The sequence below is a fragment of the Hermetia illucens genome, chromosome 2, assembly GCF_905115235.1.
Source record: "Hermetia illucens chromosome 2, iHerIll2.2.curated.20191125, whole genome shotgun sequence".
Taxonomy (NCBI): Eukaryota; Metazoa; Arthropoda; class Insecta; order Diptera; family Stratiomyidae; genus Hermetia; species Hermetia illucens.
The window spans coordinates 33,771,417-33,795,029 of record NC_051850.1 but is presented as its reverse complement, the minus strand read 5'-3'; the positions used below and the strand labels follow the sequence as shown (position 1 = coordinate 33,795,029).

The 23,613-nt window shown below is 45.1% G+C and overlaps 1 protein-coding gene across 5 annotated transcripts in view; it reads right to left on the bottom strand.

Moving 5' to 3' along the window:
- Positions 1 to 4,889: 4,889 nt before the first annotated feature.
- The window catches only part of LOC119650085 (gamma-aminobutyric acid receptor alpha-like), a 56,376-nt gene continuing 37,652 nt past the window's right edge, over positions 4,890 to 23,613 (bottom strand). For all 5 annotated transcript variants that reach the window (XM_038052592.1, XM_038052589.1, XM_038052594.1 and 2 more), the window contains 4 exons: positions 14,749 to 14,831; positions 6,069 to 6,251; positions 5,323 to 5,910; positions 4,890 to 5,261 (listed from right to left, as the gene is read on the bottom strand). In XM_038052592.1, the coding sequence (XP_037908520.1) occupies positions 5,068 to 5,261; positions 5,323 to 5,910; positions 6,069 to 6,251; positions 14,749 to 14,831 (1,048 nt within the window). In that variant the 3' untranslated portion in view covers positions 4,890 to 5,067. The remainder of the gene's footprint in view (positions 5,262 to 5,322; positions 5,911 to 6,068; positions 6,252 to 14,748; positions 14,832 to 23,613) is intronic.

The following is a 23,613-nucleotide window of genomic DNA, read 5'->3' as shown; positions in this document are numbered from 1 at the left end:
TTTTTCATCAGTAATGAAGCTACAGCCGGTGCCTAGTCTGGCTTCCAGCAATTGAAAATTACAGAATTGACTATCGTACGTCGGAGTGATCCAGTTCGTTATTCCCAATGAATTCTTAGTCGTTGCTAAGTTTCGAGTATGTTTGTAGACAAATCTTCTATATCGTTTTCAATAAAAAAATCTTGGTTTCTTGTTATATGTCATCGTTCCAACGAAGGCAGGGCCTAACTCGCCTCCTGCCGCAGATGTCACCCTTCTAGACTTTCCAGGCATGGTCGTCCTTGTCCATTTAGATTAAGTGACCCCCCCCAACGCAATTTGTTGAGCCTGATTTTATCCATGGCTGCATAGTTCAGGTAATTTTCAAGGAGTTCATAGGATCTCTCTCACGAAGGCGGCTAGAAGTTTGCAATTTTGTTTGCTTATAACCTAGATTCTTACCAATGTTGGGTTTTTGAAATAATATGTTTGAAGTTAACAATACTTGTTGCTGCTTTCGGGCCTTGTAAAGTGTTATTCTGGCTATAGTATCAGGCCCAAGGTCTACATATGAAAATATGGTACAATTTTTGATCATATTTACAAAATATTTGATTTGATGATATTTCGGTTTTCGATGGTGCCCGCTTTTTTGTATATGGGAGAAATGTATCTGACATTGAGTCCTTTTTCTATACTTTCAAGATCAATTGATGAAATGCCATATTTTATTAGCTTTGCTGGTCTTCTTCTCTGTCTTCAGTCTTTGTCCCGTTCAGAAGTGGGGTCGGCTCGTCGTGATCGGTTTCGCCATTTGGCTCTATCAAATGCCTGATCTGGATGCAATCTCGAGGTTTTTAAATCCCCATCCATCCATACCATCGAAGACGCCTCTCGCAATTTTTCCACGATCGATGCAACCCCACATTGATCACGGATATCCTCATTGTGTCCGGATAGCTGAGTGGTTAGAGCACAAGGCTGTCGTACGAAAGGTCGCGGTTCAAATCTCACTGGTAACAGTGGGATTTGTATCGTGATTTGTCGTCGGATACCAGTCGACTCAGCTGTGAATGAGTACCTGAGTTAAATCAGGGTAATAATCTCGGGCGAGCGAGCTGACCACATTGTCTCCCACAGTGTTACTGTAATGTACCGTTACGGTCTTGAATGAAGTTGCGCCAACGATTATTATTATTATTATCCTCATTTCAGATGTGATCAAAACGTGTCACGCCACTAGCCCAACGCAATATCTTCAACATTGTCTTTTATAGTCGGCCAACACTGAGAACCATAGAGAGCGACAGGACGGATGACATTGCGCTAAATCCAGGCAATTTTGTGTTTTTCAATTTCTGGATTGTACAAACAGTTTTTTCGACACTTGATGGCGGTATTAGTATCAGTACTAGTAATCTTGATTTCCAACCCAGCAGGCTCATTGCTAAATTTATCAAAGTGCATATTACCTATTCAAGAGATCAGATTCCCTTCTTTATCACAATAGGAAGCACTGCGTGTTTATACTGCCTCATCCTGTTTACGCTTTGGTAAAACTTCCGTGCTTGGTGTGACTGTTGCCTGTGTATGTCGATTTCAGAAATTAAATTCCTGAAAAACGAAACGACAAAATTCTCGATAATTTTTTACGGCCACGGGCGTTATTTGAGAATGTTGCGTGGTTCGGTACGCAATATTGCAGTTTCTCGGTAGTTACCTTATAATCATCAGATCAGTCGTTTTGATCGCTTTTCTGGCACCGAAAGTGTTCATGGCCGTACCATTGATACGGTGCTTGAGGTGCTTTAAAACTTTCTTCATTGAAGGTTCATCTCCGGAGCAATTTGTTTTATTTACCAATCATCATTATCAATGGCGCAACAACCGGTATCCGGTCTAGGCCTGCCTTAATAAGGAACTCTAGACATCCCGGTTTTGCACCGAAGTCCACAAATTCGATATCCCTAAAAGCTGACTGGAGTCCTGGCTTACGCCATTGCTCCATCTCAAGCAAGGTCTGCCTCGTCTTCTTTTTCTACCATAGATATTGCCCTTATAGATGGGATCATCCTCATCCATACGGATCAAGTGACCCGCCCAACGTAACCTATTGCGCCGGATTTTATCCACAACCTGACGGTCATGGTTTTGCTCATAGATTTTTTCATTATGTAGGTTACGGAATTGTCCATCCTCATGTAGGGGGCCAAAAATTCTTTGGAGGATTCTTCTCTCGAACGCGACCAAGAGTTCGCAATTTTTTTGCTAAGAACCCAAGTCTTCGAGGAATAGATGAGGACCGGTAAGATCATAGTCTTGTACAGTAAGAACTTTGACTCTATGGTGAGACGTTTCGAGCGGAACAGTTTTTGTAAGCTGAAATAGGTTCTGTTGGCTACCAACAACCGTGCGCGGATTTCATCATCGTACCTTTTATCGGTTGTGATTTACGACCCTAGATAGGAGAAGGACGTTGCCACTATATATTTTGTCTTGCCATCATTGATGTGCAGCCCAAGATCTCGCCCCAATCGCCGCCTGCTCGATCTGGATGAAGGCAGTTTGTACGTCTCGGGTGGTTCTTCCCATGATGTCGACATCGTCAGCATAGACCAGTAGTTGGGTGGACTTAAAGAGGATAGTACCCTTCACATTTGCGTTAGCATCACGGATCACTTTCTCGAGGGTCAGGTTAAAGAGGATACATGATAGGGCACCTCCGTGTCGTAGACCGTTGTTGATGTCGAATGGTCTTGAGAGTGATCCTGCTGCTTTTATCTGGCTTCGCACATTGGTCAGGGTCAGCCCAGTCAGTCTTACCAATTTCGTCGGGATATCGAATTCTCTCATGGCCGTGTACAGTTTAACCCTGGCTATGCTATCATAGGCGGCTTTAAAGTCGATGAATAAATGGTGCAACTGATGTCCATATTCCAACAGTTTTTCCGTTCCTTGCCGCAGAGAGAAAATCTGATCTGTTGCTGATTTGCCTGGAGTGAAGCCTGTTTGGTATGGGCCAATGATGTTCTGGGTGTATGGGGCTATCCGGCCTAGCAAGATAGCGGAGAATATCTTATAGATGGTACTCAGCAACGTGATACCTCTATAATTGATGCATTGCGTAATACCTCTCTTATTATGTATGGGACTGATAATGCCTCTTTGTCAGTCGTCAGACATTGATTCGCTGTCCCACACCTTGAGCACAAGGTGTAATTAGTCGCCTCCATGTTGGTGTTCGTTCAGCAGGCGTTTCCCAGGTTTTATGCTCCATCGCATTGCGTAATACCTCTCTTATTATGTATGGGACAGATAATGCCTCTTTGTCAGTCGTCAGACATTGATTCGCTGTCCCACACCTTGAGCACAAGGTGTAATTGGTCGCCTCCATGTTGGTGTTCGTTCAGCAGGCGTTTCCCAGGTTTTATGCTCCATCGTGGGTACCAATCCACGTTTCGCCCTGGGACCTATACTACCATTTGACCACTGCAGGTCCATAGCAGGAAAAAATAGGGATGCATCCAGAAGGTAGTAACTTCAGGGATATACATTGTAAGGCCAATGATTGCCTAGGGGGTGATAATCTGGGTAGAAAGAACTGAACTCAGCCTAACAGCTAGAGAGTTATAAATACTTCAAAGACTGACTTGTGTGAGTATTAGTGGGGCAATGAGGACATGCCCAAAGGAATTCCTGGAGGTCCTGGAATTAACTTCTCTCCATCTGCATATACGCAGGCAAGAAGGACGATTTTCAGAATGCCCGAGAATATCAGTTAAGTGGGGAGCTGCTTAAATCGAAGAAAATTTAAATTCTTTTTAAGCGGTACTACGAATTATTGATACCAGAGGATAATACATCAACGAGATTTCATTTCGTTGGAGTAACAGGGCAAACTGGGAGAGCGAGGCAGTGATTTATGGTTTAAATCAATAACAGATTACCTGGTATACTAACGAATCTCTTATAGCAGAGGGGACAAGCGCCGGGGTCATTGGTATAAGGAAAATATACTTCGAACGTATAGGTAAGTACTCTAGAAGACGAGTATTTTAGGCGGAAATATACGGCATAGACAGATGTACCTTCTTAGACCTCTACTATAGGGAGCAGAATATTGCTATTCTGACCGACAGCTAAGCGGCAGCTAAGGCACTTAGGTGCAACCAGGTGAACTCCAAATTGGTATGGGAATTGAGAGACTGAACACGATTGACCCACACAATAAGATGTGGATACTCTGGGTTCCAGGCAATACTGGGCTAGAAGGTAATGAGGTAGCGGACGAACTGGCCAGAGAGAGACGCCTCCATACCGACCAGAACTCTTCTGTGAAATCGGAAACGGCTACATGACAACGATACTGAAACATGCAGAGGAAACCCTGAGGGAACGATACTGGGCGACCCTACTAGGAGTAGAACAGTCCAGGTTGCCCATGGGGGCGGGGGGGATACTAACCCAAGCGCTCAAATGATTGTTTAAACCTCACAAAAACTCCCGATCAGAGGTTTATGTAAGACTAACAAAGCCTTGCTTCTAATATCCGCTGGTGGTGTTTATAAATGGATGAAATAATGATGCTGCTTTTCATTTTTGTTGAGCATATTTATTGGAAATTCCGTAGTCTTGTCGGCTACTGAATTGTCTTCCTTCACTCAAGACAGGTCGCTTTAAGACCTTTGATTTTGTCCCTACATCATTTAACAGTCAATGTGATCTGCCCACTAGTGTTGCAAAAAAAACATCGGAAATCCTGAGTGAGTTTTCATAACTGCTTGGTCTTAAATGACAGATCCTGAGCAAACTGAACCCTGGATTTGACTGCTCCGTCAATGTTGGGGTCTTTTTATTCGTCCGTTCTCCATTTTAATTTAAGAAAAATATGACCTGTCTAAGGAAACAATGAAGTACTTCTAGAAAATAGCTCTTTCAAAACTAAATAATTTATTTTATTTCAAAAATAAAGGCGCAACGGTTAACTACGATATTCATTCATAATTTCGAGTAGGAGCATTTTAACGAATTTACTTTTTGTCTATATAAATATGTTGATCTTGTCCTAGATAAGCTTAATCCTTGGCATCAAACACTCACGGTCCATCTAGAACTCCGCGCTAGATACGAGTACCAGTAAAACATGTTTATGATGAGGAAGAGTAGAGGAAACACAATACGCGATGCTCGATCAATTTTGGACACTGAATTGAATCGAGGTTCCCTTCGTCGCCGTTTTCGAAAATCTGACTGTTGTTTGTGTAGCGATAACCGCCTTCGATCTAAAGAAATAAGAAAATAAGTTTTCAGATTGGCAATAATAAGGGTCAAGCCAGAACTTACTTGCTTCCGAAGTCTCCGAGTTTATGCTTTGGCACGTTGTTTTCTTCCTTTTGAAGCACTTCCATATAGGCCAACTTGATTTCTTTTGGTCCTTAAGAGGCGTTATTGGCACTGAACATGCCGCTAGTGGTATAACTTCAAAGAAGCTAGTTTCTGTACTATCATCCAGTTCAGAGGGCAGTTGTCCGAGCATGCCTAACGTGGTGTCATCTTCTTCACTTTCCGAGCCTGACCCAAAATCGTCTACTATAAAATAGCATTCCCCCGATCCATACTTGGTGAAATAGTGGACAATGGCGAATTGGATAATAGTCGCAAATATGAAGGCAAACGATAGAAACACGAAGAAGTCTAGTGCCGTTGGGTATGGGACCTTTGGCAGGTCTGTGCGGGCTTCAAGTCCTAAGAAGGTCATAGTTAAAACAGTCGTTATCCCAAGAGACACGCGATCGGCCGTTGCTTCCCGGTTAAGCCAGAAGGACACCCATGATAGGACGACTAGGAGACAGCATGGACCGTAGACTTGGATGAGGAAGTTGCCCATGTGACGTTGGAGATGGAAGTCGACCATCAGCATTGAATACTGAGCTGTGGAAAGGAAGAAAGTATATAATTTTGTATCAGACAAACACATAATTGCTGAGTGAAAATGGATCAAATCTCGAAGGAACATAAAATGCTAGTTGAGTCCTTTTCACACTTGTGAACATCTACATGAACTTTAATTAACTCGCTATTGTACTTACACGGAGTATGACTTGGCGTTTGATTTCCCATCTGTATTGAAGGAGTTTTCAATACAGTATCCGTTGAGTTTCCAGCAGGACAATCGACTAAATCGAATTGAGATAATTTCATATCATCCGCAATGGCTACTGCCTGGCGATTCTTGTTCCATCGGTAGATTACATCGTTTGTAGTGTAGCCAACTGAAAGTAGAAAGAGTGGAGTGGTGGAGGACAGCATGTAAGCCATTCAACCAAGTGGAAGAAGCTTCTACGCTACTAATGGGGATGCATACAGCAATTATCATCTTGTTCCGAAGAGGTTTCGATTATTTTCACACCTTTGTGTAAAAGAAGTCCTCGTGGGGATTGAGGTACCACTTTTGCAGTTTATGCCTGGAAGTACTATTGGATGAGATTTCGATTGAGGAATTTAGTGAGTAAATTGGATGATGAGGAAGAAAGTTGAGAAGGACGGTATGCCAGTCATGATGTTGCACTGAGGATACACGATTTGTTTTGGGAACGATGGAAGCAAATGAATGCTAAGCCTGAAAGGAACTGCGTAAAAGGTGTTAAGTGCAGTAGAAGACTACAAAGCAAAGATTATGGTAGGAAAATGATTGGAGTCATTACAATGATTTGTAGATTAGATGTGATACCATTTCTCTTTCTCAATTCCATCGTTGATTGGTCCATTTGAAGGAGGAAGGGGGAAGAGTGTATCTCATTCAGACTACAGTATTTATTATTAAGTCGAGAAATTGATGCCTCGCTGAGGTAGTGATTGTCCTGTAAGTTGAGGGTCGAAAATTCTCTCAAAGTATTCCCTGCTTGGCGGCTTGGTCTGATTATTCTTCAGGTTAATGTTGCATAATTCGGTAAGTCTTTACACGATTTCTCCCGCTGACCGCTGGAGATCGTCTCCAGATGGCTCATCCAACTGACTGGGATCTGCTTGCCTGTTGGCCATATGTTAGGGGCAGAGCCAGATTAGCAACAGGGGATTGCCCTCCCTATATTGGAAAAGGTGCTAACAGGACGATAGAAGAAGAGGTGGTGATGCTAGGCGGTGATCGGAGGACTAACTGCTTGCATCTACCCAGGAGACAGTACCCGCCGAGAGCAGTACAGTCGGTACCAGCCATAGTAGATGTCGGAGGTCCTCCTTAAATAATACCAGGCGTTAATCGAAGAATGTAACAATAAATGCTTGTGAAACCAGCAGAAAGTGAAGCTCGACTATGGACTAGCGCCAGAAGTGTAGACTAGTGTTGACGTTACGTTATCGGAGATAGTCATTGAACATCTCCTATGAGGCCAAGGCGAACAGCGGGGATTCGTCCCGTGCTTCAATTTCTCCCTGGTGGTCCGTACGTTCCACGTTATAGCATGTGAGGACCAATTTTCCACATACTTTTTAGCAACGCACTGCTAAGATCAGCGATGCCTGGGAGGGCGTAAAGCTGGAAGTCATTCCATACAATGAGATCCCCAGGAGACTGGTCGAAAGCATCTGGTTGCCGAAGATGCGTTCAATCGTCCAATCCCTGTGCTTTCAAAACCCAAGGATTCTCATGGATGATTGGGTGGTCATCGACGACCTGGATGCCGCCAACGAGCTGTTGGAGGAGATGAACATCAATGGTCAGTCGGAGACTGGCGAACCCCCTACACAACAAGATTATGCTGAGGGTAGTGCAGATAAATCTGCAGCTTCAAAACAAATATTATAATTTTTTCCCCAACACAAGAGACATTAATCTGGACCGACCTAAAGCATGTTTCCTTGTCATGAAGAATCTGCACGCCTTTTCGTGTCCGGACTTGACTTCCAACGACATAGTCGTGGCAAAACTGGAACTTGCGGGAGCGGAGAACGTGTATTTTGCCGCGGCTTACATGGTTCACGACCTATCAGTTTCGCTAGAAGAACTGCAACAGTTGACGTTCACCTTCGCAACAAAGAAAGCCAAGCTACTAATCGACCAGAGGTCTTTCCCAGATCACAGTTGGACATTTTTCTGTTTAGCTCACGCTCCACAAGTCTCCAAACCTTTCAGAGACCCCAGGAGGATCGACTGGAGGAAATTTGGTCAAGTTATCAAGAATAAACTCTCCGGTGCGCAAATTTGCAGTTTGCAGCCACCCCAGCCGGGCGAGGCTATCAAATTGGTAATTACCGAGGATAAGATCTACTGGACTATAAACAGCTTCTCCGCATATAATCCTCCGGGACGGGGGAAGGGTTGTGCCGCTTGTCTAGATTTATCGAAGCAATATCTCTTTGGGGCATGCACCACACTCTTGGAGTGCAGTTTTCATGCCGAAAGCGGGCAGGCGTGGCCATGAGTCCGCGAAGGACTCAGCGTCACCTCATCCTGGCATCCTGGACATCCATTTGAGAACGATTATGGAAAGAACGCCTTTCTCTAAGTCCTAGCACGTCTACTTCAAAGAAAAATCCAGCGGTTTTAGACTAATCTCCTAGGATTTTCTCCTTCTTTTATATGCCAAAGCAGTGCGTGCAGTGCGAAAAAGGTATTTTAAATTTTGAAGTTTCCACTAACCTCTTACTGCCGGTTTGTCTGTCTGTCTGCCAAATCCGGTGAGGTAGCGGTGAGGAGGAGGGGCGGCAAACCTGTCGGCCAAACCAAAACCAAGTGGCCGAGGAGAACCTTCATAGTGGTGGCACCGGAAGACGCTGTATCCCATTGGCTTGCCGGCCGTGATGCAGTAGGTGAATGTTCCAAAGGCCTAATCAGGGCGATCAGACCCGACTCTGCACGGGGACGACTCATCTGAAGTGACAATTGGTCACGAAACCTTACCAGGATTATACTGGTACCATGGGAACCGGGATCGCCCCCGGACTCACATACTTCAGGAGAATTCCTGTTGTATGTGCGTACAGCTCGGCTATTTACGGTTGGCTCCCTAGTAGGGGTTTCATAGGGGTTATGGTTGCGTTCAAGCGAACAGAGACCTTCGGGCCTCAGCGTGGTGTTGCGTTTCAACACGGGTGTCGTACTCCTTAGTTCGGTAGAGATTTAGGTAGATCTTGCATCCACCAGTATGAATGCTGAGCCATGCATTTGGTATAGACTGCTACCGTCGTAGCTTGCTTCGGTGGGGCTCTGATTGCGGTCACAAAATCAATCCGTGTCTTAAGAAGACCGTGGGATTAAGTATAAATGATAGGTACTCACCTTAGACCCCAGGACTGACTGTTGCGAGGGGCACAGTTTTGAATCAAGGGGCTCCTCGTACATTTAAATAGGAGGAACATCATCCAAATTATTCATATCGTTTCTTTCGTGGGGTAAAAAAGCCTTGTATATCCAGACCAAGAGGTCCCTTGGTCTCAATTTGATGTTCTTAAATTTATTGACAATCTGAAAATTTCCAAAGGCCTACTTAAATACCGACAACTGTAGTTCGGTTGCTAAACTGCAACAAGGAGACCAAACGGGTTTGGACAGACAGAGCAAAGTTGCTGTATGACAACGATCTCGTTATTTTGGGACCAAGTCGACTCACACTTCCCAGTTGGTAGCCAAGGATGGTGGTGGTGGCAAATGATTCGAAATTAGTTGCACATGAGCTGACAGCGGTGACATTCGGTTACCTTAGTACGCGAGGGTGACATCTCGTGGAAACGGCTTTCAGGTTAATGTTATAGCTGCCTCCGCCCCGATAATAACCTTGGCAGGGCAGCAAGTACGTTCAAAACAATGACACATTAAGTTGGCAGTGTAGGCTCAGTTGAAATTAATGACTAGCATCTGATCCCGGCTCTGAACGCAAACTTCCATAAGGATTTGTGCCAACCCACGCGTGACCTCCCTGCTCGCATAGACAATCACGGGGATCATTTAAGGCGATATTCTCGTCGAGTTTGGGTCGTAGGCCGAGAAGAAGAGTTCGTTGTACGAAACAGTCTGAAGCATTCTAAGCATGAAAGCAGTGGTTTCAAGCCTAGAATCCATGTGAACCCTTGAAATAAGGAATCTGGATTGTCTTACTAATACACAAGAGGTGGAGGAGGTGATAAAAAGGGATTACCCAGATGTGAGTAACCTTAAGGTGGGAGTTACGTCTGCCAACTCCAGAGGACAAAAATTGGCACCGTCCCTGAGAAGACAGCAGGCCAACTTGCTAATGAAGACCGGATGGGTTAGCAGGATAAGAAGGGCAGTTCCAACCCACTGTTTTAAGTGCTGGGCATACGGACATATATAGTAGGGGCTTGTAAGGGGCAGGACAGAAGCATTTTGTGTTGCAAATGTGGCGAACCCGCCTAATGCAAGCTTTTTGGAATAGGCTTTTCGCCTTGGAGGACGAGATTAGAAACACGGAAGGGAGAATTGTAGTCGGAGGAAATTTTAGGGCCAGAGTCTTCGAATGGGTTATGCCTCAAGAAGATTCTTGGGGTACATAGATTTTGGAGATGACCGCCAGGACAGGACTTATTGTCTTAATTACCGGCAACACTCTGGCATTTCGACGCCTTGGTTGCGAGGACATTATCGTTGACGTAATTTTTGCCACGGAGTCCTTAGCGCCAGTCTTCCAACAATGGAAGGTACTGGAAGATTTCTCGGTCAGTGATCATCAGTACATTTCCTTCGAAGCGACAAACGGTTCTTCCAAATGTTTTGACGTCTAGCAAATATCTACCGGAAAAAACGGGGAAATCGACTTTGCAAAATTTGTTGAAGCTCTCAAGAGGGGTAAATCAGCGACAAGGTACAACCGCAGATAGAAAAAGCTCAACTGAATTGAAAATTCATTTAACAATGAGCCTTATTACTGTAGCTTGTAATGCATCGGCTCCCAAAAGGAAATTGCTTCGTAGGAAATTACCCGTGCGCGGGTGGACGGCTGAAATTGCAAACCTACCAAGGAGCTGCCTCAGACTTTAGGATTACTCAGCTCGCAAGAGCCTAAGACGAGATAACGTTTAGATCTGCAGAAAAGGAACTCCGTCCCGAAATCAATGAGCCGCTGACAGGACCTAATAAACGACGCAAATAGAGAGCTGGTTACTAAAACTCTCGGTGCCTATCGGCTATCATGTTCTACGGAAGCAGCGAAGATGGAAGAAATCGTGCAGGTAATTTTTCCCGTCTGACCCATCCGAACTGGCGCTGTCGATCAAGGAGTGAGTACTGAGGAATGCTGACTTTTTACGGCAAAGGAACTGGAGAAGGTGGTCCTGTCCATGAAGGACAAAAAATCAGCAGGACCGGATAATACTTTTTGTGAAGTGCTGAAACTTGTGTGTAAATACAAGCGAAATGCAGTATGTTGGACACAGCGGGGAAGCTGCTTGAGAAGTTCATCAAGCCACGACTGATTGACGCAGTTCGTGCTGCGGGAGACTACTTACCAACACTATATGTGGAGCTTGGCGATCCACAATTGATGCCATTGAGGAGGTGGTCCACGCGATAAAGTTGGCTGAGGCACATAGTCGCCACTGTCGGCCAGTCGTCCTCCTCGTAATCCTCGATGCTTACGTTATCTATTGCGGATATTAAAGGACTATTTCAAGAACCGTGCTCTGCTCCACGTGACCTGGACAGCGCCGAATGAAGGTGCCATTGGGGCCGGCTCAGGGATCTATCCTTAATCCTGACCTTTGGAATCGCATGTGGTCGGCACACATGGTTGAGTAAGCTTAGCACACACTGCGAATGGTGATGCGGCGAGTAAACAGATTTATGGCTAACCACGGATTCTCCCTAGCGCTGGAGAAATCCGAAGTTGTTTTACTGACCAGCACCGCAGACAAAGCTGCGGCTAGAATGTTTGTGATCTTTTGGGTGATGTCCAATGTCGGAGGTCCCTTATTCAGCAGGCGTTGCTTACTGATGAGTGCGGTTCAGTTCGTCCTCCTTTACGATTCTGAAGTATTGGCTCACTTCCTTAGTAAGGAAATGTGCCGTAAGCACCTAGCGCAAGTACTAAAACGAGCGCTACTGCGAGTTTTGTCCGCCTTTTGTACCGTCTCGAAGCCAGCTGTATTGGTGATAGGGAGAGTTATTCTGATCGCTCTCCATGCTGCCGAGCGTAGGCTAATATACCCCAGAAAAGGCGTAAATCTTACCTGCACGCAATCGGCAAATTGCGCATTTGTTGCAAGGATGTGGTGTATGATGCCTGCCATACGTTTTTTTTTCGGTAGAAGGTGGGAGCGCCAGGAAGGGTGGATTATAGAAGGGTCTTGTGTCCCCGGACACCATTATTGAGGCCATGCTGCAGAGCGAGGACACGTGGAGCTGAGTGAGTGGCACGTTACACTCGAGGCATTCTTAAGAAAGAGGGAGATGCATAGGAGAGGAGGAGAAAAAGGGGGAGATGGACAGGAGGGCTGCCAAGGTAGCTGAGGCTTCTTGAATCCACGGGGTTTCGCTCCTATACATCTTTTACGTTTACTAAAATAATTCTCCAAGTGGGTAAAACAAACAATCTGACCGTGAAACATAGTTTGGGGTGGATATAATATAGGACATCATTTTGTTCCTTTAGTTCCTGCACAATATGCACTTACCCCACTAATATTTCGGACAGGTATCCAATTTGATTTCAGATGTCTCGAATATAATTCGATATTTTCCCTATCAAGGAAACTGGCGAAGCTCTGAATGTTTTTGGAGCATTTTCAAGTCAATGAAAGGGCTCGAGTTCAAGAATTGCAACCAAAGTTCTTTAAACTTTCTAGTCAGTGATATTTTACTTCGACCAGAGTAATTCCGATCCTGAGAGTTTTATATATGCTTCATCATCATCAACGGTGCAACAGCCAGTATCCGGTCTAGGCCTGCCTTAATAAGGAACTCCAGACATCCCGGTTTCGCGCCGAGGTCCACCAATTCGATATCCCTAAAAGCTGTCTGGCATCCTGACCTACGCCATCGCTCCATCTTAGGCGTCTGCCTCGTCTTCTTTTTCTACCATGCCCTTATAGACTTTCCGGGTGGGATCATCTTCATCCATACGGATTAAGTGACCGCGCACCGTAACCTATTGAGCCGGATTTTATCCACAACCGGACGGTCATGGTATCTCTCATAGATTTTGTCATTGTGTAGGCTACGGAATCGTCCATCCTCATGTAGGGGCCAAAACTTCTACGGAGCATTCTTCTCTCGAACGCGGCCAAGAGTTCGCAATTTTTCTTGCTAAGAACCCAAGTTTCCGAGGAATACATGAGGACTGGCAAGATCATTGTCTTGTACAGTAAGAGTTTTGACCCTATGGTGAGACGTTTCGAGCGGGACAGTCTTTGTAAGCTGAAGTAGGCTCTGTTGGCTGCCAACAACCGTGCGCGGATTTCATCATTACAGCTGTTATCGGTTGTGATTTTCGATCCTAGATAGGAGAAATTTTCAACGGTCTCAAAGTTGTATTCTTCTATCCTTATTCTTCCTGTTTGACCAGTGCGGTTTGATGTTGTTGGTTGATTCGTCTTCGGTGTTGACGTTACCACCATATGCCTTCATTGATGTGCAGCCCAAGATCTCGCGCCAATATCCGCCTGCTCGATCTGGATGAAGGCAGTTTGTACGTCTCGGGTGGTTCTTCCCATGATGTCGATATCGTCAGCATAGGCCAGTAGTTGGGTGGACTTGAAGATGATCGTACCTCTTGCATTTACCTCGGCATCACGGATCGCTTTCTCGAGGGCCAGGTTAAAGAGGACACATGATAGGGCATCCCCTTGTCGTAGACCGTTGTTGATGTCGAATGGTCTTGAGAGTGATCCTGCTGCTTTTATCTGGCCTCGCACACTGATCAGGGTCAGCCTAGTCAGTCTTATCAATTTCGTTGGGATATCGAATTCAGTTGTACAGTGTACAGTTTTTCCCCGGTTATGCTACAATAGACGGCTTTAAAGTTGATGTACAGATGTTGCAACTGTTGTCCATATTTCAACAGTTTTCCATCGCTTCCCGCAGAGAGAAAATCTGATCTGTTGCTGATTTGCCTGGAGTGAAGCCTCTTTGGTATGGGCAATGATGTTCTGGGCGTATGGGGCTATCCGGTCTAGCAAGATAGCGGAGAATATCTTATAGATGGTGCTCAGCAACGTGATACCTCTATAATTGCTGCACTGTGTGATATCTCCCTTTTTATGTATTGGACAGATAATGTCTCATTGCCAATCGCCAGGCATTGACTCGTTCTCCCATACCTTGAGCACAAGTTGATGAACCACTTGGTCTAACTGGTCGCCTCCATATTTAACCAATTCGGCTGCAATTCCATCGGCTCCTGGCGACTTATGATATTTAAGCCGATGAATTGCACGGACTGTTTCTCCTAAACTTGGTGGTGGCAGTATTTGTCCGTCGTCTTCAGTTGGCGGGACCTCCAACTCGCCGATGTTCTGGTTGTTCAGTAGCTCATTAAAGTACTCAACCCACCGCTCTAATATGCCCATTCTGTCGGAAATCAGATTTCCCTGTTTGTCTCGGCAGGATGAGCATCGAGGTGTATAAGGCTTCATCCTGCTGACTTGTTGGTAAAACTTCCGCGCCTGGTGCGGTTGCTCCCTGTACTTTTCTAGTTCACAGACTACATATATATATGCTTGCTTGCTCAGCAAAAAGAAAAGAATTATTGGCAATAAATTCTTATCTATTGGTTTTCAGACTCACTTCTATGCATACACATATATCTGATATAAACTTACATGATCCAAACTTCAAAGGACAACGTTGAATATCCATCGGGAAGTCTTCCAGATTCATTGGACATCCAGCCTTGATGGTCAACCTGCGTTTGTTGATTGCGACACAGCGATCAGCATGAAAAACGAAAAGAAAATTTAAATTAACACGAGTCCAGGTGAGTATCAGGTGAACGTGCTCCTATAAAAAAGCTGAAAACAAGCTGCTAACGGATTGACCCAGGTCGGAAAGAAATAATCGATTCCTACAGATTAGAGTGTTTTGGATTAATTGCGTTCTATCGGAATTACGAGTACACTCCATGCATGTTTTCTGCAAAAACACTTTCGAGAAAATGGAGAGCTAGGATAAGCATAGTAGACGACAACGACGATTGACTTCAATAAAGTTTTGCTTGTCGGAATGTATTTTTATGCTTCACAGGACATGGGGAGATAATGTCGTGTGAAAACGCTCCAGCTTAGCTCAGGTATTGCGGGTAGTAAGCGGGGAAACAAGTAAAAGTTTCTGTTTATGGTTGATTGGTGTCCTTACACGCAAATATATTTAGGCGAAACGTTAGAGAAGTGGATCTGGTTTTGCAAAATTGTCACTATTGAGCTTTTGCAATGTGTATTATTCGAGCATAATTCGTAGTGGGAGTATTTTGAGGCTTAGGTGCCATACCGCAGAGACATTATAATTTTATTTTCAAGTATTTCGGCTAGGCTAGGAAACTTGCACTTTTTAATCCCCCTGTTTAGCTATTTTCCATTATAAGCCAATTTAGAACTAAACCTTTTATTTGATGTCTCACCCGGTTATATTTGTCTAGCCTCTTTGTATCTATGGGGAGCCTTCCTTAAATTAACTTTTAACAAACAGATAAAATAAACGGACGTCCCTTGAAAGGCAACCAGATTTCCCATTAAACGCATCCCTAGATCAACGGTGGAGAAGGATCTGCCAACGGCAGAACTCTGGGTGACAGATGCACCTGAGTGGAGCTGGTGCTAGGAGGCATTTGAGGAGCGAGAGTTGGATCCATTTCGGAGAATTTCAACAATTTTGGGATTTTTTTAAATGGTTAAAAACAAGCCTAACGTTTTCCAAACAGGAAGAGAATAATGAATGAAAGGGGAAGACTAAAAATGCTTCCGACAATAATGCAATCAAGTGATACTTTATTGCTCGCCGGTGTGTGGACAAACAAAAGGAGGAAGACCATCTAGATAATTACCAACAAGTCGGAAACCGGAACCTTCAGGTATGAAAGGTCTTGTGTCAGGTGTCAAAGTTGACAGTGTTATGCTATATACTACGCCTATGTTAGCGAAACTTGATGATTCTATCATATAACAAAGTTAAGGGTTGTTTTTTTGTTTAGGCATTGAGGAGGTGGTCAAAGGGTAGTATAGGTCCCAGGGCGAAACGTGGATTGGTACTCACGATGGAGCATAAAAAATGGGAAATCCCTGCTGAACCAACACCAACAGCTCTACTACCCTACTTGAGTAGGGCTGACAACCCTACACGGAAAACCGATGTTACGGAGCCACGAAAGGAGCCTCGGACAGGATGGACTTTACAACGACGAACCCGGCAACGACAACGGATTAACGATTTGCGCTTTTTCTCATGGAACGTGCGCTCCCTATACAGAGATAAAGCTGGTGAGCAGCTAGCCGATACCCTGTCCCAATATAGGGCTGATATAACAGCGTTACAAGAGATGCGATGGACAGGGACCTGTTTCCTGAAGAACAGCCGCTACACCATATATTATATCGGTTATCCAGTAAACCATGTGCTCGGAGTAGGTTTCTTAGTCAGCCAAAAAATGAAACCTGCTGTTATCGGCTTTGAAAAAATAAGCGAACGACTATGCACTCTGCGCTTGCGAGGCAAGTTTAGAAATATAAGCCTCATAAACGTTCACGCCCCTACAGAGGAGACTGCAGAGTCGGAGAAGGATACCTTCTACGAGGCAGTAGAACGAACCCTCGAAGCCTGCCCCAGATATGATATTAAAATCATGCTTTGGGATTTTACCAGCCAAGTAGGGACAGAGCCCGTATTCAGGCGATACGTTGGCTCCCATAGCTTACACAAAAATACAAATGATAACGGACTGCGGATTATTCAATTAGCAGGGTCACACGAAATGGTTTTTGGAAGTACCTGGTTTGCGCGGAAAGCGGTCCACAAACATACATGGGCCTCTTCAGACGGGACCACTTTCAACCGAATTGACCACGTGTTGATCGAACGCCGCCATCTCTCAGCCTTGATGAATGTCAGAACAAATAGGGGGGCCAATATAGACTCGGATCACTATCTCGTTGGCATGGTGGTCCAAGCTCGAATAACAATACCACCTAGAATCCCCTCTGACAATCAGGTGAGAGTGAACACTGAAGCCATCAACAACACAGCCTTCCGCGACACCTATAAGAGGGAAATGGATGCCGCAATAACTGTAGTCAACAGAGGACCTGGAGAAGAAGCATCAACAAATGATCTTCACAATCACCTGAAGAACGTTATTATAAATACGACCACAAACATACTTGGCCCCAGCCGGAAAAGGAGTCGGAACGGCTGGTTTGACGATGAATGTAAGCTAGCAACGGAACGGAAGAGTGCCGCATACCGAGTAATGTTGCATTCTCAAGGAACGCGGGCAAGCGCAGAGACGGAGAAGCGACTTCACAGACGGAAAAAGGAAACCTGGGAGAACCAACAAGTCTGTGAACTAGAAAAGTACAGGGAGCAACCGCACCAGGCGCGGAAGTTTTACTAATAAGTCAACAGGATGAAGCCTTATACACCTCGATGCTCATCCTGCCGAGACAAAGAGGGAAATCTGATTTCCGACAGAATGGGCATATTGGAGCGATAGGTTGAGTATTTTGATGAGCTAGTGAACAACCAGAACATCGACGAGTTGGAGGGCCCGCCAACTGAAGACGACGGACAGGTACTACCACCACCAAGTTTAGGAGAAACAGTCCGTGCAATTCATCGGCTAAAAAATCATAAGTCGCCAGGAGCCGATAGAATTACAACCGAATTGGTTAAATATGAAGGCGACCAGTTACACCAAGTGGTTCATCAACTTGTGCTCAAGGTATGGGACAGCGAATCAATGCCTGACGACTGGCAAAGAGGCATTATCTGTCTCATACATAAAAAGGGAGATATCACACAGTGCACCAATTATAGAGGTATCACGTTGCTGAGTACCATCTATAAGATATTCTCCGCTATCTTGCTAGGTCGGATAGCCCCATGCGCCCAGAACATCATTGGCCCATATCAAAGAGGCTTCAATCCAGGCAGATCAACAACAGATCAGATCAGATCAGCAACTGTTGGAATATGGACAACAGTTGCACCATCTGTTCATCGACTTCGGTATCCCCACGAAATTAATAAGACTGACTAGGCTGACCCTGACCAATGTGCGATTCGACATCAACAACGGTCTACGACAAGGGGATGCCCTATCATGTGTCCTCTTTAATCTGGCCCTCGAGAAAGTGATCCGTGATGCTGAGGTAAATACAAGATGTACGATCATCTTCAAGTCCACCCAACTACTGGCCTATGCTGACGATATCGACATCATGGGAAGAACCACCCGAGACGTACAAACTGCCTTCATCCAGATCGAGCAGGCGGCGCGAGATCTTGGGCTGGACATCAATGAAGGCAAGACAAAATATATGGTGGCAACGTCAGCACCGAAGACGAATCAACCAACAACATCAAACCGCACTGGTCAAACAGGAAGAATAAGGATAGGAGAATACGACTTTGAGACCGTTGATAATTTCTCCTATCTAGAGTCGAAAATCACAACTGATAACAGCTATGGTGATGAAATCCGTGCACGGTTGTTGTCAGCCAACAGAGCCTATTTCAGCTTACAAAGACTGTTCCGTTCGAAACTTCTCACCATAGGGTCAAAGCTCTTACTGTACAAGACTATGATCTTGCCAGTCCTCATGTATTCCTCGGAAACTTGGGTTCTCAGCAAGAAAAATTGCGAACTCTTGGCCGCGTTCGAGAGAAGAATTCTACGAAGAATTTTTGGCCCCCTACATGAGAATGGACGATTCCGTAGCCTACACAATGACGAAATCTATGAGCGACCGTCCATGGCCGTCCGGTTGTGGATAAAATCCGGCTCAATAGGTTACGGTGGGCGGGTCACTTAATCCGTATGGATGAGGTTGATCCCACCCGGAAAGTCTATAAGGGCAATATCTATGGTAGAAAAAGAAGACGAGGCAGACCCCTGAGGATTTCTAAGTCACTTGATGTCGGACCGGACTAAATGGAAAGCAACTTTATGGCCCATGGACTTCTCTTTTAATTTTTAAGGGGGTTTTCTAGTCAAATTCTGAAAAAGTTAGTAATAATAAATATAGTAATATATTATCGACATGGAGGGTATTCTAAGGCCTAGATACCACATGCTTCATCATTTTTTCCAGATTTTTTGATTGGGTAGTTTATGAGAACGGATCTGTGAAAGAAATTACCATTTTGCAGCCCCCGCACTTTCTCCCTCAAAACTAATGTCAAGACGTTGGTATTGACATTGGAAAGCGCTAATTCACACCTTTTATTTGATATCCCACATGACTATATTCGGTAAAAAAAATGTTGCACCCCGTTTTGCATATAAACTCAACATATAACAATATTATTCCCTGCATGCGAAGGCATTCACGGTTCTCAACTTTCTATCGAATTTCGTATCAATACGAGTAACCGCTTTTGAGAAAGTGGGCGCGAAAGACAGACAGACGAACAAAAGAGGAGCTTGAAGTACTTCATGTTTGGACACGAAGGTACACACCAGCAGCATTGATTGATTCGACCGACGCAAAAATTGAAAGGAGATAGGTCATACTGCCAACTGCCAAGGAGTGCAATAGGGACCTCAACTGAAGGACGGGATAACCGGCAAGTTGCCGGAAATGGTAAACATCCGGAATTTACGAAAACGTTCAGTGCAATGAAGAAATGAGGTTGATTCAAATAAACCTCAAATATTGCATCATCTTATATAGAAATTGCCGGCATAAGTGAACCCTACAGAAATCGGGACGGTGGTGTATAGGTCATAGGCTCGACAGGGGGAGTGGCAGTATAGGCTTACGGTCGCCAAGCTATACAATGCACCACGAGTCAGTCGGCCAGTGGCCCTGTGGCGGTATGGGCTTACGGTCGCCAAGCTATACAATGCACCATGAGTCAGTCGGCCAGTGGCCGTGTGGCGGCAAAAATAAGTGCTACGTCCCATCCAGTCTAACATTTTGTGAGTTTGAAGACATGTTGGACAACCTTGTTTACAATGCAAGGGGACGAAGTCGGTGGTTGCCGATGATTTTAATGCGTGGGCCCTCAAATGGGGAAGCAGAGGGCAGCTTTGGATATAGTTGCATATAGTTCTGGCCAACGAAGGTAATGTAAGTATTTTTCGGAAAGAAGGACCTGCTTCAATCGTAGACCTGATGTTTGTTATCCTTGCATTGGCGCGTTGCATATTCTGACACTGAAATTGATAGACCAGTAGCTTACTCCAAACTACAATTTTATTTTATTATGTATATATATTTCGGGAGCAACTTACTCCTTTCATCAGTACACAGCTTTGTATGGATGAAGGGAGTAAGTTGCTCCCGAAATATATATACATAATAAAATAAAATTGTAGTTTGGAGTAAGCTACTGGTCTATCAATTTTAGACTTAACTACAAACAGAAGGCAATATCTAACATATTCTGACACGTTAGCGAGAACTATACGAGCAGCGATCACCAGACAATTATTTTCGAACTAAGGAGACAGCTGCATGGTAGAAAAATTACATTCTCAAAGTCGAGAAGGACATCAGGCTGGTCTATAAAAGCACTGGTTGAGGAGACTTTCATGGAAGTGTGATTGGACCAACCTACTAAGGCTGGCGGCCCCACAAAGAAAATGTACATTTCCCAAGAGAAGATCCAACTACTGGCGAAATAGTGAACTGCCTTTAATCAGCCTACCATCAAGCCAGAAGAACGGCATAGTGGGCGGTAGGTATAATCATCAGATGCGAAAATAGCATGCATACAAAGAAGCCCGCAAAAATCGGAAGGTTGTCACCTGGCGGAGCAAAAAGGAATGTTTTAAGATGTAAACCCGTGGGATGGGAGCGCTTATAGAGTTGTGATAGGGCGATTCAGAGGCCGGTCATCTGCACAGATTATGTGCCCTACTCTCTTGTTGAAAGGGGCGTTGACACCATTCAGAGAACTCTGGATGTGACGGCAATTTCGGCAGTACCCACAGACGAGCTGTTAGAGATAATAATATTCCAAATACGGCCCTTAAGCTCGCCGTGAAATCTACACCGGATATGTTCGCGGAGTTGTCTGAAACGTACATGTCTCGGGGGATATTCCCTATAGCATGGCAGCAGCAGAAATGGGTATTGCTGCCTAAGGCTGTCAAATCTCCAGGTGAGCCATTCTCCAATATGTCTCCTAGACAGTATGGGAACAATGCTGGAGCGGGTAATCTATAATATATTGCTCCCTTGAAAACCGATGAGGCCTTTCAGATCGACTATATGGGTTGGTAAAGCCACATCAACCATTGATGCTATCAAATTGGTTGCTGGCTTGGCCGGAAATGCAATTAATGGAAAGGGTAGTACCAGCAAATATTGTGTAGTGGTAACCCTTGATGCAAAAAGTGCTTTCATAGCTAATGAATGAAGAAGAATGGTTGTGGGAACTAAATTAGGCGAACTTAGAGATTACAGGCGCCTGAATGCTCAGACGATTCCCGACCGATATCCTATTCCACTCATTTATGACTTTGCACATTCAATGACAAACTGCCGTCATTTTACGACTTCGAATCTGCTCAAGGCGTATCATTAAATCCCTGTAGTTCCCGAAGGCATACCGATCACACGGCTATCTGCTCACCTTTCGGACTCTTCGAGTTCAGCAGGATGACATTTGGCTTGTGCAACGCTGCGCAGACATTTCAGAGGTTCATCCATTCTATCCTACGAAACTTAAGCTTCTGTTTTGTCTACATGGATGATGTTTTCGTCATCCCGTCTTCAGAATCTGAGCATTTAGACTATTTAGAGTGCATTTTTCTAAACTTTGAAAAATGCAAATTCCTACAGAAGCTGGCGAAATTTCCTGGCCACATGATCACCCTTGAGGAAATTCAACCAGATCGAGACAAGGTTGAAGCGATTGAAAACTTTCCCCTGCCAATCACGGTGAAGAATCTGCGAAGGTCCTTGAACATGTTTAACTTCTATCGTCGCCCAACACCGCTCATGATCAAACAATCTTCAAATTTTACTTGTCTGGGCCCAAAAGGAAAGACTCCCGCGAGGAGGCTGTCCAGGCGTTTGAAACTGTCAAACAATAGACGCTTCACTACTGGCACTTCCTCGGTCAGATGCATCCCTAACCGTGTTCATCGATGCCTCATACACAGCGATGCCAACCGTTGAGCTTCTTTTCGAAACAACTCAACCCAGCTCAACGTAATTACAGCGCCTACGATCGTGAGCTAGTCGCCGCATACCTCTTTATTAAATACTTCCGTTTCTCCCTTGGAGGCAGGCCGTTCACCGTGTTCGTGGACCACAAGTGCCTTACGTTCGGACTTAAATAAAAGCCCGATAAGGTGTCCCCTCGCCAACTGAGCTTCAGCAGCCAGTTTACTTCCTACATTCCGCGGGCGATTATACGGCAATTGCCGAGACACAGAAAGACGACGCAGAGCTTCTGAGCCTTAGGACAAACTCCAAATACAAGTTCAAGGAGTTGCTTATCATCGACTCAAATTCCTACTTACTCTGCAAAGCCTTAGACAAGGGACCCGGGCCATTTATTTCGACCGATTTTCGCAAGAAAGTATTCCACGCTGTACACGATCTTACATACTCAGGCATCAGGACGACGAGCCGGTTAGTCAATGGAAAATACTTTTGGCTGCCCATCAACAAGGACGTAAACTTTTGGGCCAGATAGTGCATCGCGTGCCAGAAGTGTAAGATTAACAAGCATGTAAAAGAGGAAGTAGGTGTATTCTCTCGGTCGACCAAGTGCTGCCACATCTTGCACCTCGATATCATTGGGCATTTGCGAGACTCGCACGGATACAAGTATTGCCTCACAATCATCGACAGGTTTGCACGGTGGCATAAAGTAATACCTATGACCGACATTACGGCACAATCATGTGCCGAGGCACTCTATCGAGAATGGATCCCGCGCTGTGTGTACTCATCACGGCCCGGGGAATGCAGTTTTTTCTTGGAGTTAGCAAGTTCCTGGGTTTCAAACGTTACAGGATCACAGCGTACAATCCGGTGTCCAATGGGATGCTGGATCGCTGGCACCTGACATTAAAGACCGTCTTAATTATTCGACGATCCGTCGTGGTCACAGTCCTTGCCTTTCGTCCTGCTTGGTCTTCACACAGCCCATTGAGAGCAGTTCGCGGCTAGCCCAGCAGAGATGGTGTACGGGGAGAATCTGCTACACCTCGCCGACCCTGTGCTGGATATTATAGTAGGGTTAAGCAACTCCAGCATACGTCTCTCAGGGGCGCAGTTTCGGAACTGCGCCCGACTCCATTTTCCCGACATATGACCCCGGAGATCGACACCCCCATGACATGCTCGCAGGTCCTCATTAGGGTGGACGCTCCTCGGGCCGCTTCACCCCCCATATGAGGGCCCTTTAAGGTCCTGGAGCGACGGGAGCACCCTTTCAAGCTCCACGTTCGTGGCGGGTTCAAACGGGTCTCCTTGTCGAGGTTGAAGACCTTCGCTGAACCGAAGGATGCTCCA